General features: G+C 38.9%; 1 protein-coding gene across 6 annotated transcripts in view; it reads left to right on the top strand.

The window, feature by feature from the left end:
• The window catches only part of gbf1 (golgi brefeldin A resistant guanine nucleotide exchange factor 1), a 110,916-nt gene extending 100,263 nt beyond the window's left edge, over positions 1–10,653 (top strand). For 4 of the 6 annotated variants that reach the window (XM_084735172.1, XM_084735171.1, XM_084735167.1 and 1 more), the window contains 8 exons: positions 1,630–1,850; positions 3,944–4,094; positions 4,183–4,313; positions 4,583–4,684; positions 6,120–6,233; positions 7,840–8,017; positions 8,150–8,338; positions 9,962–10,653. In XM_084735172.1, coding sequence (XP_084591298.1) covers positions 1,630–1,850; positions 3,944–4,094; positions 4,183–4,313; positions 4,583–4,684; positions 6,120–6,233; positions 7,840–8,017; positions 8,150–8,338; positions 9,962–10,209 — 1,334 coding nt within the window. In that variant the 3' untranslated portion in view covers positions 10,210–10,653. The remainder of the gene's footprint in view (positions 1–1,629; positions 1,851–3,943; positions 4,095–4,182; positions 4,314–4,582; positions 4,685–6,119; positions 6,234–7,839; positions 8,018–8,149; positions 8,339–9,961) is intronic. The other 2 variants (XM_084735170.1, XM_084735173.1) reach the window with 1 other exon arrangement.
• Positions 10,654–16,145: the final 5,492 nt, after the last annotated feature.

The following is a 16,145-nucleotide window of genomic DNA, read 5'->3' as shown; positions in this document are numbered from 1 at the left end:
ATAGCTGATGGTCTATTCATTTTCTCCTCGTGCTCCAGGCCATTGGATACACGCTGTCAACAGAGCTTTACACACACAAACAAAAGCAATGGGTCGATCAAAGCGCTGGGCTGAGGATGGCGCTAATCTGTCTGAGATACTAATAGAAAGTGCAAAACCTGCTCTTACTCTGTTGAGCTTTTGCGGTCTGACTTCATATCTTTTTGTTAAAGGTGGTTTCAAGTTGAGTATTTTGGAAACGACGCGTACAGTAGCTTTGTGTTTGTTTGATTGTTTGGAGAATCAGGTGTAATTAGTTCATGACAAGCTTTTCTGCCATGATAATGGACCATACCACCTAACACAGGAGTGTGGGAAAGACTAAAAATTGGGTGTGGTGAACATATTTTGTTTGATGTTTGTCAGGAACCATTACAGAGTCTTCTTCAGTACTTCAGTCCAAAACTGAATTCTGATTCATACTTTGGTCTGCTGCATGTCAGGATTTTTTTATTTTTTTTTATTCTGTTGTGTGGATTTAGGTTAGGTGTAGGACAGCACAGTAGCACCGTAGGCTGCTCCATCATGGGATGTCTAGATTAGCTAATGTTGAAGAAAGAAAGTTATATGTAAACCTGTAGGGTATTTTGTCCATTGAGCTCAGTGCTACCCACAATCTGGACTTTAGAGATGTGCATTTTCATAACATGATGTTTTTATTTTTCTCCCCTCAAATGTGACCAAATATCTTTCTCCTCCTCCTCCACTGTTCAACAGTCCTCCCAACTAACAACTACATAGTTCAATATCATCATCACTGTTACAAAAATTATTTGTGGAGTGATAAAAATTTCTGATCTGCCATTTCAAACAACAGAAACAACTTTGGTTTGTTTAGAAAACAGTTTGTAGTCATGGTTAAATAAAAGCAATTCACTGCAAGAAATTCCAGCTCCAAAGTTACACACTTTGTTGACCCAACTGTACACTTCAAGAGATTTAGGGATGTTTTAACCACCTCCTACGACATCTACCTTTGCCTCTGAAGCAAAACCCTCATAATTACTGTTACTGAAAGTTCTTGTAAGTTCACTTTAAACTTTCAAAGTCTGGTGGGCACTTGAATTGCTGCTGTGGTTTTCCAGTCAGTCAGTCTGATGCTATTCAGTTAAAGTGGTTATTTTTCCAACTATCAAAATACCCCATTGAAACTTCACACCATCATACATTTCCATCTAATTCTCAAGAAAATTTCAGGCCAACCTTTCAAATGATGCAAAAAAGAAAGGAAAAACAATGAGATTTAGGCGTGTTTCCATCAACGGCATAATTGTGTCATTACACATTGATGTAATAAAAAGGTGAGAAGTAACCTGAAGTAAGAAGAGAAGTAACCCTGTTAAAATATAGTTTTTCCTCGTCACTCTCTCCTTACTGCTTGCTCAGGGTGGAACTATTGGGTGTCAGTAAATTTTCTACAGAATACTGTCTAGACCTGCTGCAGCCCTGAGAAGACTCCTATAATGAGTTGGTGCTGTGTAAATAAAACTGGAAAATGTAGATTCTGTAGTGGGTGAGAAAAAAAACAAGACTCTTGTTTCCTAAATAAGATACATTTTTTTCTTATTTTGACAAAAAAAATTTCCTCAGGTTACCGTAACCACGACAAGAAGAAGAGCCACAAGTACGACTCCTCCAAGTCCCGGGTGAGGAAGAAGGCCGGAGGGAGGGACAAGGAGAGCGGAGGTGGCACGAGGCGAGGTGGCAGCCGGGCATCCAGCCAGCGTCCGTCACGTTCCCACAGCGATGACGAGGAGGACGAGGGTGTCCCGGCCAGCTACCACACGGTGTCTTTACAGGTTAGTCAGGACGTAAGTACAACAGCCCTCTTTACCCTTCTACCTTTTGTTGATTTGAGCACAGCCACCCCAAAATCATCTTGCCTCACCCACACGTTTAATGTTCACCTTCACCGTTTGTTCAGTGGCTGACTAATCAGTGCTTTAAGGTAAGAGCATTGTGGCATCAAGATGTTTTTGGGAAACTGTGGCTTTGGCTCCCAAAGGGACATTTAGGATGGGTGTAACATTAGATGATGACTAACATGAAAATGTTGCACAGTGAAGCGTTCCCTCCAGCTGTCATGTGGAACAAAGCAGTATTTCCAGTCATGTCAGTACTTAATTTAAGCACATTACACCCCTCCTGATAGTGTCCCTGTTGTCCTGTGTTTCTGACGTTGTATTGTCTTGGGTGGGAATGTAGGGTTAAAGGGTAATACCTGTGTATTTCTATCCTATCGCTGTTCTTATTATACAGTATTTTCCAACTGTTTTCAAAAACATCTACATACCAGTAGATGTCATCAACAGAATATTCACCAGTGTTATCCTTTAATCTGTGCTGTAGGGGAACATGACAGTACTGTGAATCCTTTGTTTTCCCTTTTCACACAGACACACTCACACACACACAAAGCTTGACCCTTTTTTATAAAGTACTCTATATTACCTACTTTGTTCACTAATAACATTAAATATACTCTGTATGTCCTCCTCTTGTGAAACTGAAGCCTGTCCTCTCATCATTCTGTAACATTTAAATGAATCTTGTGGACGTTTCTTTGTGGTAACTAACATGGTTTTAGAGGATTTGTTTAAAATGTGATCACCTTTTAAAAGGGGGCTGTTCTATAGCAATACACATGTAAATAGATCTGTATGAAGTATAAAGTTACAGGTTTGTTTGCTTGTCATAATACATAATATAATGCCATTAGACCCACATTCATTGTTTTGGTAAACATTTATTTTTTTTATATATTTATATATATGAAATATATAGAATTTATAAAATACTTTGATCTGCTTTTTTTTCTAAACTTGCTCTGTGCTCAAAACCTACCTCAAAAGTTGTGTCACAGATTTCCTTCAAATTCATCACATTTTTACAAACACACGATTTAATCAGGAATTAAAAGGGTTAGCTATACCGCAAGGACCCCTGTCTCACTTCCTGGTTTAAAAAAATACTGCTGAAGTACTGGTAAACTTTTTATTTTTAGACAAAGTCATTCAATAATATTGCAATCAGATGTGTCTCAACCATAACATGTCAACTCTGTAGTCCTTCTAAATCAAAGCTAAATAAGAATTATAGTTTAAAAATGTGTATTTTGATTAACATTAAGAGAACTCTGAGATACTTTAAAAAATAAAATGGCTGCTCACTATGACTATGCTGTGAAGTGAATAAATGAAACATTGTGTCGACTCTGTAAGGCATCAACTGTCAGATTTTCTATCTGACGAAGTTGACATGTATGCTGACAGAAATAATGTAACTCTCAGCTCTCTTTAATACTTTTTTAAAATCTATTAAAACAAACAAAAAAAAAGACTTAAATAACTTTAAGTGCCCACTTTGTCCACCCAGTCAAAAAAGTCTGGACACACCCCTGCATGTGACATCAGCTCTGTCATAAAGAAATAAGTTAGTTAGTTTTCTGTTATATTCATTAAATATATCTTCATAGGAATTTATAACATTAGTTTATGTCAAGGTTCAAGGTACACCTAATGTGTGTTCTTTGTGGTAGAAATGATTTTTGGGTCTGATGGAGAATTTGAGTCTTCAGCTACAAAAAACTATTAAAAAAGAAAAGAATTAAAATAGGAGGTTGGTCTGTTACAAAGTTTTAATAGCCAAAAGTTTGATCTTTTAAAATATATTTTCCAGCATAATTGAAGAGTAGAAATCAAAACTCTCTAAAATTACAGTTTTGTCCCAGTTCACCAGACTGAGTAACATGTAAAGGACTTCAGTAATTGAAATTGTGTAAATATTTATACAATATTTTTTTGGCTTCACTTGTCACAGTGACATTATTCCACATCTTATACTGTATATCTAAACTCACATATGTTAAAGCTAACATTTTTGTTGGTGTGTGTGTGCATGGCAGCTGTTAGACCTGATGCACACTCTGCATACCCGGGCTGCCAGCATCTACAGCTCCTGGGCAGAGGAACAGCGCCATCTGGAGGCTGCAGGCAGGAAGATCGAGGCTGATTCTCAGACTCTGTGGACGAGCTGCTGGTGCCCGCTGCTGCAAGGTAGAGCCTCTTCAAAAACACAGGAGAGAGACGGTCTAATGCAGTCCACTACAGCAGCTCATGTTTGATGTATCATTATCCACTGCAGGCATTGCTTGGCTGTGCTGTGATGCCAGGCGACAGGTTCGTATGCAGGCCCTCACCTACCTGCAGAGGGCGCTGCTGGTGCACGATCTGCAGACACTTGATGCAACTGAGTGGGAATCATGCTTCAATAAGGTAAGAAAGGAGAAGAGAGACTACATGTCTGCACACACAGCTACTTCCAAATCCTCTGTCTGATTATACAATACCGAGCAGGGTGATAAAATGTGCTAATGATGTTGAATATTATGAACCAGATCATCAAATCTCCTGCAAACCTTATTTTACACTGTTCATTTGTAGTTTCAGAACATTGGCTCCACTTGTGTTCATTTTCAAATCAGTCATTTTTCACAGAATTCAAGAGCTTTGCTGATGTAGTGTGTGTTTGTGTGTATTTGCAGGTGCTTTTCCCCCTGCTAACTAAACTGCTTGACAACATCAGCCCAGCAGATGTGGGCGGCATGGAGGAGACCAGAATGAGAGCCTGCACGCTCTTGTCAAAGGTTCAGAACAACACATTCTGCAGCAAATATGTGATTTATATTAAAGTAACAGTTTTCATATAAGTAGATCATGTGGATGTCCTTCACAGATTGATAAATTGAGGATTGGACACATGAATTATTTATATTTGCTTTTATGAACAGCTTCTTTATGTAGCTCTCTGTGGAAAATTAAAACCCCTTGTACTGAGGCTGTCAGTCCTGTACAGCGGCTGCCAGTTCAACTCTCATCTGTGGCCCATTTGCCGCCTGTCCTGTCTCTCTCCCTACCCACTTTCCTGTCATATCTTCAGCTGTAAAAAATAATGTTTAAAAAAAGAAGATGAAACCAAGAGGAAGATCATTTAAATAAGCAGTTTGCATCAACAGTAACCAGTTGTTGACGAACACTAGTTTTGAAGTGAAGATGAAGGGGAACACGTCTGAAATGTCTGTTATCATCTTACATTGCACTGTTAATGTACTGTGGTAATAATAATAATAATTATTATTTTATTTTACTCCCGCCTCTTTTTTGAGGATGTCATTTAGCCACAGTCATATTATTCTACCTTGGCATTTTACTGCCCTTTGTTAATTCCAATAAAAAACAGAGTGTAATTGGCTGTGCATTAAAATGTACATGTTATACTTCATTTAGATAACTGTGTACATTAACATCCTACAATTTCTAACCAAGCTGAAGTTATTTGGTTATTTCAGGAAGTCACCAATCGATTTTGAGCATCCTCTAAAATATAAAAATTGACTGAAGCTCAAAATTTGGCTACATATGGTTAAAATGACCATTTTGACTTAAAATAACTTTTAATAAATACATTTTAAATGGCATTTAGATAATTGTTCTCATAAACATCCTATAATTTATAATCGATTTGATGTTATTTCAAGTTGTCTGTACAATCCAATTGATTCAGTGTCTTCTAAAGCTGAGTAGTTGACTGGAACCGAATCTGGAATCGGCCCAGCAGGAATAGAATATTCCTGTTTCTTCTTTTATATGGCCATTTTGAATTTTAAAAATGTCAGAAATGAATTCAGCATCCTCAGTAACCCCCAAACCCCTGCCCATAGTGTCCAAGTAATTGCTGAAATATTGTCCATGTAGGTCATTAAGCTAAACTAATCACAACATATACAAGTTAGCATCCAGCAGTTTCATATTGCCATACTTTACATTTCTGACATAAAACTCAACATTTCTGGGTTCACATTGCTGGCGAGTAGACCATTATGGTAACCAGTAGTAATAATAGACAAAAGATTAAACCTGTAGCACATAAAGGCATCATTTTCCTTTAATACTCCTTGTGTTGCTATGTGAGCTTGTTGTCTATGTAGCCATTAACACTCAGCAGCAGTTTGCTGAGGTTGGCTGGGCTCATTGTTGTGGCAGCAGCTGTGCCTGATGTTGGATTGTCATCCATGTATCCAGGTGTTCCTGCAGCATCTGTCTCCTCTGCTGTCCCTGCCCACCTTCGCTGCCCTCTGGCTCACCATCCTGGACTTCATGGACAAGTACATGCACGCAGGATCCAGTGACCTGCTGGTGAGTATTAATACTCACATGTAGTATGTTGTAATGTGGTTACAGATAACACATGTATCACACTGACAGCTGATGCCTTTATTCTGTTGTTGTTCTCCACCTCTGATGTGATGAAGGTTATAAGTTATTTGTCTGTAAGTTGCAACATATATGTTGCACGTGCTATGAAAAAACTGGTCAGTATGATGAATGAAATCACATCTGTGGCACTGTAACACATTCCCCAAATATAGACTTAACTTTGCCGGGCCGCCAGATATAATAACAGCTGCCAAAATTTATGTGAGGATTCATTTTAGCATTTTTATTTGTATTTTTTCATCCATAGTGGACATTCTCCCTCCTGTAGCTGTTCACTCTGCTATAGTGACAGGGTCAGGTACTGATGATCATGGCTCTCCTGCTGCTGTGAAAACAGAATTGCAAGTGAAAAAATCCAAAGTGTGAGTGTATTTTTTGGGCAATTAAAACATGATGCTGATGAAGGAAGTCAGCAAATCAGAGACACACTGTACAGGGAGAGGGAAACAGAATGAGGTGCAGCCAGCCGGTGTGTGTGTGTGTGTGTGTGCTGTGAGAAACCAGAGGTGTCGGTGTGTGAGGAGAAAACAAGATGAGCAGATAAAAGCAGTTTGTGACACACTAACACTAAAGGTAAAGAATTAAGTAGAATTAAAATGGTTAAATAAGAAATAACCTAATAGAAATAAGGTGATTCTTATTCTTTCAGATATTTTATGAATCTGTTGCAGCAAACAACGAAAATCTTTGGATTCTAGTTTTCAGTTTAAATTACTGATCAAAGAACAAAAACACTTAACAGATTTATACTGTCTGATCAATATGAATATAATCTAAATAATGTATAAAGGATGATATAAATTAGATTTTTTTGTACTGCTCATTTAAAGTCTAATATATGGATGTGTTGTATAGTAAGTGGTGTTAAGTTGTAGCCTGGGTCCAGACCTTCAGATCTACTCACTCCACTGAGTTGGCTGTTTCTTTGAATATGGAAATAAAGTGTAACAAGTTCACTCTGTTAGCAGGCTAGTTATGTCCCTAAAATTTACCATCATAGGCAAATAAAGACAAAGTTTGTCTCATTTTTATTTTGTCCTTTTGCCAGTCACATGCCTGTTTCAGTGATGTCCTACTGGTGGTTTTTAAAGATGGGAACTGGCATTTTGTTCTCGTGCTACAGTTTTTATGGCCTGTGCTACAAACTTTCACCCTCTGTAACACTGTGCTATGAGCAGAAATATGACTGTACATCCCTTTGCTGTAACAGTGTTTCATTGCTTATTTCTCATGTTTGATTTTGAACAATGTGTTTTGGCAACACTGTACTTTAATATGGTCATTCCGGTAAAGCCTCTTTAATTAAACTGAATTGAAAAATAGCCTGTTTGAGGATACTGAAGCTCTGAAATCCAGTGGCTAAGAGTGTTTTTAGGAGAATTTTCTCAACAAATAAATAAAAGAGCTTTTCCTTCAAGTAGTAAAAATCACTAAACTTGGAATAAAAGGAGTATATCTGCCAGGATTTGAAGCTGTGAGCCTGCTAGTGATTGACTCCGTGCTGATTGTGTGTCTGTCTGTGTAGTTGGAGGCGATCCCTGAGTCTTTGAAGAACATGCTGCTGGTGATGGACACAGCAGGGATCTTCCACAGCGCTGACTCCAGGACAGGATTCTCAGACTTGTGGGAAATAACCTGGGAACGCATTGTGTGCTTCCTGCCTAACCTGAGGGAGGAGCTCTTCAAACAGACTGTCATACCAGGTACAGCAGAGTCTAGATTTTTTGTGTGAGAAGGTGATTGTCTCGATGTGTTGCCGTGACACGTGCTTGTTAATGTGTTGTAGTACCAGGAGCTTCACACTGTTGTTCATCATGTATTGTCTCTGTTTTTAGATCCAGTACCCAATCCTCCAGCAGAGCCCGTGCAGCCAGCACCTCCAGCAGTCCGGCCTCCATCTCCTCAAGCGTCTCCTCCACCTGCCCAGCTGCCCTCCCCAGTCCCCGTCCCAGTAGCCCCTGCAGAGACACAGACCCCCAGCAGGCCAGCATCACCCCAGGAGCCCCAGCCAGCCAGTGCCAATGGTAAGAACAACATTAACATTACACACTGACTCTCTGAACAGGTGATGTACCTGGCAATAACTGGAGATTGTGCAGATGTGACTCTCATGTAATTGGCTGAAACAGAAGGCGACATCTGATAGGCTACAGATAATCATTTGCTCTTGAAAAGTAAGAGCATGGCAACTGGGCATTCCTGCAGTTAATGTTCTTTATTTTAGAACACTTATATTATTCCTTGTGGTCATTATATCCATATTGTGATATGAGACTAGATAAGGACTTACAGTTTGGATATGGTTATATCCTGGTATGACAGGAGTGTTGTCTTTTCCTGGTTTTATAGTAAAATTATATTTTGAACTTACCAGACTGTTCCATCCGTTCTGTTATTTGTCTTTAGCCACTTATTACACTTATTGTATCCACATTACTGATGATTATTTACCAAACCCCTCGTTGCGTTCATGTTTTGTGAAAGCACCAATAGTTATCACTACAATATTGTCACAATATAATAATAAATTAGGCCTACTGGTCAAAAATCTTGTGATACTTGATTTTGTCCATATCACCCAGCCCTACTGTCAGTGTTTTACTATTGTATATTACTGTTGCATTAATGTGTCACATTTTACTACTGTAGATGTTTAAGGTTGTGCTCATTTTAAATGGACAGTTCACCCTAAAATCAAAAATACATATTTTTCCCCTGCCCTGAAGTGCTATTTATCATCAGCCTTCTTTGTAATATCAGTGGACCAAATAAATACATTCGACACACACCAGTGTCTCTTTCCAAAGATCATGGATGGTTACTCAAGATAATCCAAAAACCTTGTGAGCAGTTTCATGTAGGAACTACTTTCTTCCTGCAGTGGAATCTGCCAGATCTACTTTATTTCTATGAGAAAGTATGTCTGGCAGTTCCTACGTGAAAACTGCTCACAACGAGGTCTGTGGATTATCTTGAGTAACCAGGTCATGATTTTTGGAAAGAGACTGGTTTGGAATTTTTCAGATGTATTATTTATTTATTTATTTTTTCTCTTTGACTTCCTCAAGCCAAGTGTCATTTAGTCTTGTTGTATTTGAGAGAAGACAGACATCTCTACAGCTGATATCTCCAAAACTCTGCAACTCTACATGAAAAGTAACACTACAGGCTACAGGAAAAATGTGTTTTTGATTTTAGGGTGAAATGGCCCTACTACTACTTTATAGTCAGTTGTGTAGTTTAATCTATCTATCTCATCATATTCTATAAGATCATCATATGTTTGCACTATTTGAGAATTTAAAGTATGTTATTTTAGAGAAACTGAGTATATTGAGATAAATATTGTATATTGTGGAATAGCCCCAAAATATGTAGATATTATTTATAAGCCATATTGCCCAGCACTAACTGCATGTCCTCACTTCAGTGGGGTACAGACTGATGATGCAAATGAGCAAAGCTTCTCCTGAGTCCATTTTAATCAATAATAATCAATAATAATAAGTCTATTCTTTGTCCCTAATTTGTTTTAGCGGACACATATGATCCCAGATCTGAAAGATCCCTTTAACTCTGTTTTATAACTGTGTCCTGCTGACATGTCCCCCTAATCAATAGTTCTGATGTTTTCCTCTGTCCTCCAGGATCAGACCGATCGTCTCCGGTCCCCTCTATGCCCATGCCGGTGCCGTTAACAGCGTCCCCCACCCAGGCTCCCTCACCCCTGAGCCAGTCACCCCTTATCCTGCAGCCCCTCGCCTCCCCCCTGCAGGTGGGAGTCCCACCCATGTCCCTGCCAATCATCCTGAACCCCGCCCTCATCGAGGCCACGTCTCCTGTACCGCTGCTGCCCGGTCCCAGACCCACGAGCCCGTCTGACGAGGTCAAGTAAGAGAACTACAGATACCTACACCCCCACTCTGTCCTGGACCCAACAGACTACAGCCTCAAGATCTGCTCTCACCAGGTTCCTGAAATGATGTAACATGAATTAGAGGACAGATTTCTACCACATTTAAAGGAGCAATCCCCCAATCATCTGACACTGTTGAAGAAACTCCAGCTGCTGCAGAGATTTGGGGACAAATAGGAAAAATATTTCAAATCAAAGACTGACTGAGCTAAAGTGGCTTTGACAAAAATGTCAATTCCAATGTTGGCTTAGCTCACAGAGAAAACTGAAGTCCTGTCCTCATGGTTTTATGGTGTTTTGGAGACTTTCTATTGTACTACACATGGTGAATGTTTTACTTGATGACTTTTAAAATCAATGCATCATATATATTTTAGACCAACACAATAAAATAAATACTAAATAATAAAATAACTATACAAATTCAAATTTCCATGATAAGGCAGGTGTTATTCTATATTTCTCTTATTGCCTGCAGATCCCAAGAAAAGACCCTCAGCTCCAAGCCCACTGGCTCCTGTTGAAGTTGGAAATCTTAACAAACACACGACAGATGTGTAGTTTAGTGTTATTATGGCTCATTAATGTCCTAAAACAGCTGATGACTGTAGTTTCTATCAAAAATTCCTCAAACAGGAGGAAATGGTGCATTTGTTCCAGCAGCGGATTAATCTACACTTGGTGCAGAAGTGACTATTTGTGGCAGCACCAGTGTATGTGGGGTTTAGTCCAAATAAACTACAGTGTGTGTGTGTTCATGCTCACTGGTTTGTTTTTAACAGTTTTTGGACAACAGTGGAGCTCTGTGGCCCAGAGGAAGAAGACACATCAGGCTGTGATACACACACACACACACTTGTTAGCAGATACACTTGGTGTTAGTGCGGCTCTGCTCATGGGATTTGTTGGTAATAAAAAATATAAAATATCACCTGCTTTGGGGAACTTGGTCTCATGACTGAACACTTTGTCTTCAAAAAAAAAAAAAAAAACCTCCTGAATGAAGAGATGAATTAAATCCATATAACAGGTTTCATGAGAGGGTGGAATTATTCCTATTATGATCAACATCAGGTTAAAGGGGTAGTTCAAATTATTTGAAGAAAGGTTGCATAAGGTACTTCTCCATAGTCAGTATATTACCTACAGTAGATGGCGGTTCTCCGACCTGCGGGTGTGTCAGCCACCATCTGCTGTAGGTAACACATTGACTGTGGATAGGTAGCTCAACCACAACCACACTTAAAGTCAAAACACATCAGCCTGATGTTGGACATGATTAAAAATGTGGTATAAAACACTGAGACATCCAAAGTGGGCTTCAGTCTAGATTTCAGACTGTCAGCCACATGTCTCATCAAACCACTCTGAGGTTTCCAGTGAAGAGAAAGAGGATTCACTTCTCACCTGAAGGGCAGCACCATTTTTCTCTTTCCTCCACAGATCTGAGCTTGATAAGACCAGGCTGACCTCATGGCTTCATACTAATGTAGAGATTTAAGGCAGGGACAGTAAAGACCCACACAGTCAGTGCGTTCTTTGGATTTTAGGTACTACTGCATGTTGTTGATCAAATAGGATTTCCAGAGCTTTGACTTCAGTCCGATGTTCCAGAGGTCTTAACAGAGCTGTTCTATCACCCACCACTGAGGGATCAGTGAGAACTGTACAGAAAAATGACTTTATTTATACAGTACAGCAGTCTGTTTTTGTTTCAGAGGCCAAATTCTCTTCTGTTCTCCTGTAACAGCCAGAGGCAGACACACAGGCCTGAGCTGCTTCTTCTTTCAACACATTTCTTTTTAATTCTACTTGTTTCCACCCCATCAACAAGAAACAAGCTCTGATTTCAGGCACCTTATCAATTCATGTAACAAAGAGGGATCGTGTGCACATGAAGCCGTCCTCTGAGGGACGGGACGTGTCACATGTACAACATTCCAAAATGTAGATAGTCTGCAGAGAGTGCAGTGAGCTCAACCCGCTGTACAAATGCAGCACAGCCAGAGACCCAAGTAGTGGCTTTTACAGTTTATGATGAGTCTAACACATGATTTAAAGAGTTGCGTATTGATGTAGTTTTATCATGTTTGTGCAGCTCACTGCGTACATGATTCATGCCCAGGGCCTGATGTAACAACACTGAGTTACTCATCACATCACAGCCAACATCTGTGGAAGCTCCCAGCAGCAGTAACACAACACCTTGTTCATGGGATCATTACTGAACACTTCCTGTTGAATTTATAGCACTGAAATATTTTTACTTTGAAACCATCCATCTCCATTTGTAGCCTGAATACTTCAGCATTTTTCAGCATCTCAATGGAGAGAACAGGACAAGATAATAAATAGATAGATTCCAAATGAAAACTTGAATATATGAGCAGATTAAACGCATCATATGACTGACGGTGTGGACTGACTGAACAGAGGTCTGATTAACTTCGTTCAGGCTCCACGCTGGGGCTTGTTGACCAAACAGATCTTGTAGACTGAATTGTTCATCTTGAGCAGATGCTTTCACACCAAACCTCTTTGTCTCTGTCCACATCCACTTGTTTGTGAAGCAAAAGTGACTAACCACAGGATGTGTGACGATGATTTTTAACTTCAATTTAAAATGCATCTATCTGGTAACCATGGTAACATACATGCGCATCAGCATTTGAGTGGAAGGATTTCCTCTGATATATTAGACAGACAGGAAGTTAAAGCAGAGATGTGTTGAGTTTGTGTCCGTCTTCGTCTATGTATTTATTTGGGCAGCATTAGTTTCAAAATAATAAGGGTGCAGGTGGTATATATGAGAAAGTGTGAGCAGAGATGTTGATTGTTTTAATGAAGAAACCTTTTAACCCAAATGATATTTTCCTAAACCAGACCAAGTAGTTTTGGTGCATAAACCTACCCAAGACCTTTATTTTGAAAGTCTAACTGGATGTTGCATATTTATTATTGTTAACTTGACTGAGGAGAATGATAGTGGATAATACTTTAATATGTATCACAAAAAAATGGAAAAGTTGTGTTCATGTGAACAAATTTAACAGATAAGATTTTGTGAATATTTCACAAACTGCTGCAAGACTGATGACTTCTGACATAAAAATGATTCTGATCATTTTCAATTAAATCGTTCATTAGTTTCTTGATTAACTGATTGATAATTGTCTATAAAATGTCAGAAAATGTTGATCAGTTTTTCCAAAAGCTCAAGATGATGTCCTCTTGTTTTACTCACATATCGAAGATATTCAGTTTACTGTCAGAGAGTAAAGAAAACAGAAAATATTCATTTTTTAGAAGCTGAAATCAGAGAATTTGATTAATCAATTATCAAAATAGTTATTTGATTAATCGTTGCAGGTCTTCTTCTGATTGTTTGACCTGACTTGAGTCTTCAGATCAGAATTAGACATTCGAGCAGCTTGAATCAGAAACATCAGCCTTTTTCATGGTAAAATATTGATGTGCTGATGAAGTTCAGTGCTGTTTCCATTTGACAGTTTGGTGTTGATTTGCTGCAGTTTGCTTCCATACAAACCTTTTGACGTTCTTGCATGCTGATTGTGCCTTGTGTACAACAACATGGACCCTGACAAACTGAGAAGAGTGGAACTGACCATTTTAATGCCAAATATGTGACGTAGAGCTGTGTGGATGTGGACAGGCGTGTTCAGAGTGGCCCTGGGATTCTCTCACTGATGTTTAATGTTATTTATTGAGTTGGAAAAGAAGAGACGGACTCTTCCACTGCAGTACAGTCGACATGCTGTAGATACAGTGTGTGTATGTGTGCGTGCGTGTGTGTGTGTGTGTGTGTGTGTGAGTCAGGTAACACTACAGCCTTATAGAGCCACCAACATGAGACAGTTTGTAAGCTGTGTGTTTACTTGTTCGGGACTCTTACAGTAAATATATCAGGAGCTGATTCTTGCTTGAACAGGAAATTACATGAATATAATGTGTATATATAAATGAAAGGTAAAGTACTTTTTACTATGTAATAAATATAATGTAAAGAAAATACTCACTCTTCTGTGTTGTGTTGTTTTTTACCCAAATGAAATTCAGTGTGTATTCACAAAGGATCTTAAACCAGAGTGAGTTCCAGACAGGCTTCCTCTTCACAAAGCTGCTGAGACACTTGGACTGAAGAACCAAGAGAACAACCCGACACTGTGGCTCCTGTTTAGACAATTTATAATGCGTGGTCTAAAGTTCATGGTGCGCATACATTCAGGGTGTGTCAAATCCACTTTGTGCATAATCTAGGCAGAGTATTTCAACACTTTTAATCTAGAGATTAAAAATTTGAAAAGTTTGAATCTATCAGAATGATCTGGATAGGATTCAATCTCAAAACCGGGCATTTTAAAACCATATGTGAGCCTGATCCTGCAAAATAGGGATACGGATTTGGTAAACCAATCCAACTCAGACTCCAGAACTAATGTGGTTCAAAACTCCAAGGTGCAGATGAGGGCAGTTTTGATTCAAAAGATCAGGATAATCCTGATCCCACTGGAAGAGTGATGTAGAGACGTGTAGGACACATGGCACATGTTAAATCATTCTTAGAAGAACTAAAAGAACAATTGAAGGATTAAATGGGGTGTTAAAAAGACACTTTGAATGCCTGAACAACCTACATGTAAACCCACAGCGAGCATACAGCATAACTCTCATCTGCATTGTGCTTCATAATATCACTGAGCAACACAAAGTTCCTGACTGCGATGGAGTCAGTGATCATTCACAACCTCAAATAGACCCTGTCGGACCAGTACTGCAACCAGCTGGACCAGGAGGACAGACAGTGAGAGACACTTTCACTGAGCGTCTTTCAATCAACAAAAACAGCAGTGATAATAATGATACATTAAATGTATTCATAATTACAATGACAGTTAAACATAATAAGAGACATATTTTTCAATTCTGACCAATGTATTGTGTACAAGTGCAGATAGTTCATGTTCACAGGTCTGTATTAATGAAGAATGACAAGGAGACTGCAAACCTAGTTTCTGTAACCCTGATCTTGTGATATTTGGATCAGAATGAATCTGTCTGAAAATTCTTTGAAAAACCAGGACAAAACATACAAGAGCAGTTTTTATCTGGAACAGCTAAATAAATAAATAAATAAAATAAACAAAACCTGGATTACTCTGATCTAGACTGAATCTTCCTCACTATGTATGTATGTATACAGTGACTGGTGGACACGATCAAATATCAATAAAATAAAACACGTATGAACATTTCATCAGCACACAGGATGAGGAACATGAACATGAACATCTGATGGATGATTGGTGAAAGAAACTGATGTCTGAAAAGAGCAATTATGAATTATTAATCAGTAAGTTCAGTTCAGGTAATCAAACTAATAATGGATTACATTTACATTTACACCCAAAGCACTTCACAGTGTCGGAGGGAAACTCAGCTCAGCTGCCAGGACGCCATGGGATCTTTACTGACCACAGAGAGTCAGGACTTCGTCCTTCTCATCTGGAGGATGACATCTTACCAAACCATCTGGTGTGTCAGGTTAGGCACCTCCTACAGCGCCACGGCCCCGTCATCACGCTGGAATAAGACATCCCATCCCTGTACGAGCCAAACCCACAGCTGCAGAACTCCAGCCACTCAGCAGAGACAGAGGACATGTTGGTGTGGCTGCTGACAGACTCTTTAAATAGTAAATAGGTGATAATTATCAAGTGATATATATGGATTTTTTTTTTAAGAAATTACCCACAAATTTCATGATAAGTATGCAAATGAAAATGACACTTGCGAATTATCATATACTTACCATAAAATTAGTGGGTAATTTGCAGGTGATTAATAAATTTCAAATTTATTTCATGGTAGTTATCACCCGTTTATCATAAAATTAT

Source organism: Lutjanus erythropterus, chromosome 14, assembly GCF_056507025.1.
Source record: "Lutjanus erythropterus isolate fLutEry1 chromosome 14, fLutEry1.hap2, whole genome shotgun sequence".
Taxonomy (NCBI): domain Eukaryota; kingdom Metazoa; phylum Chordata; class Actinopteri; order Lutjaniformes; family Lutjanidae; genus Lutjanus; species Lutjanus erythropterus.
This window is presented reverse-complemented; position numbering and strand designations above follow the sequence as displayed.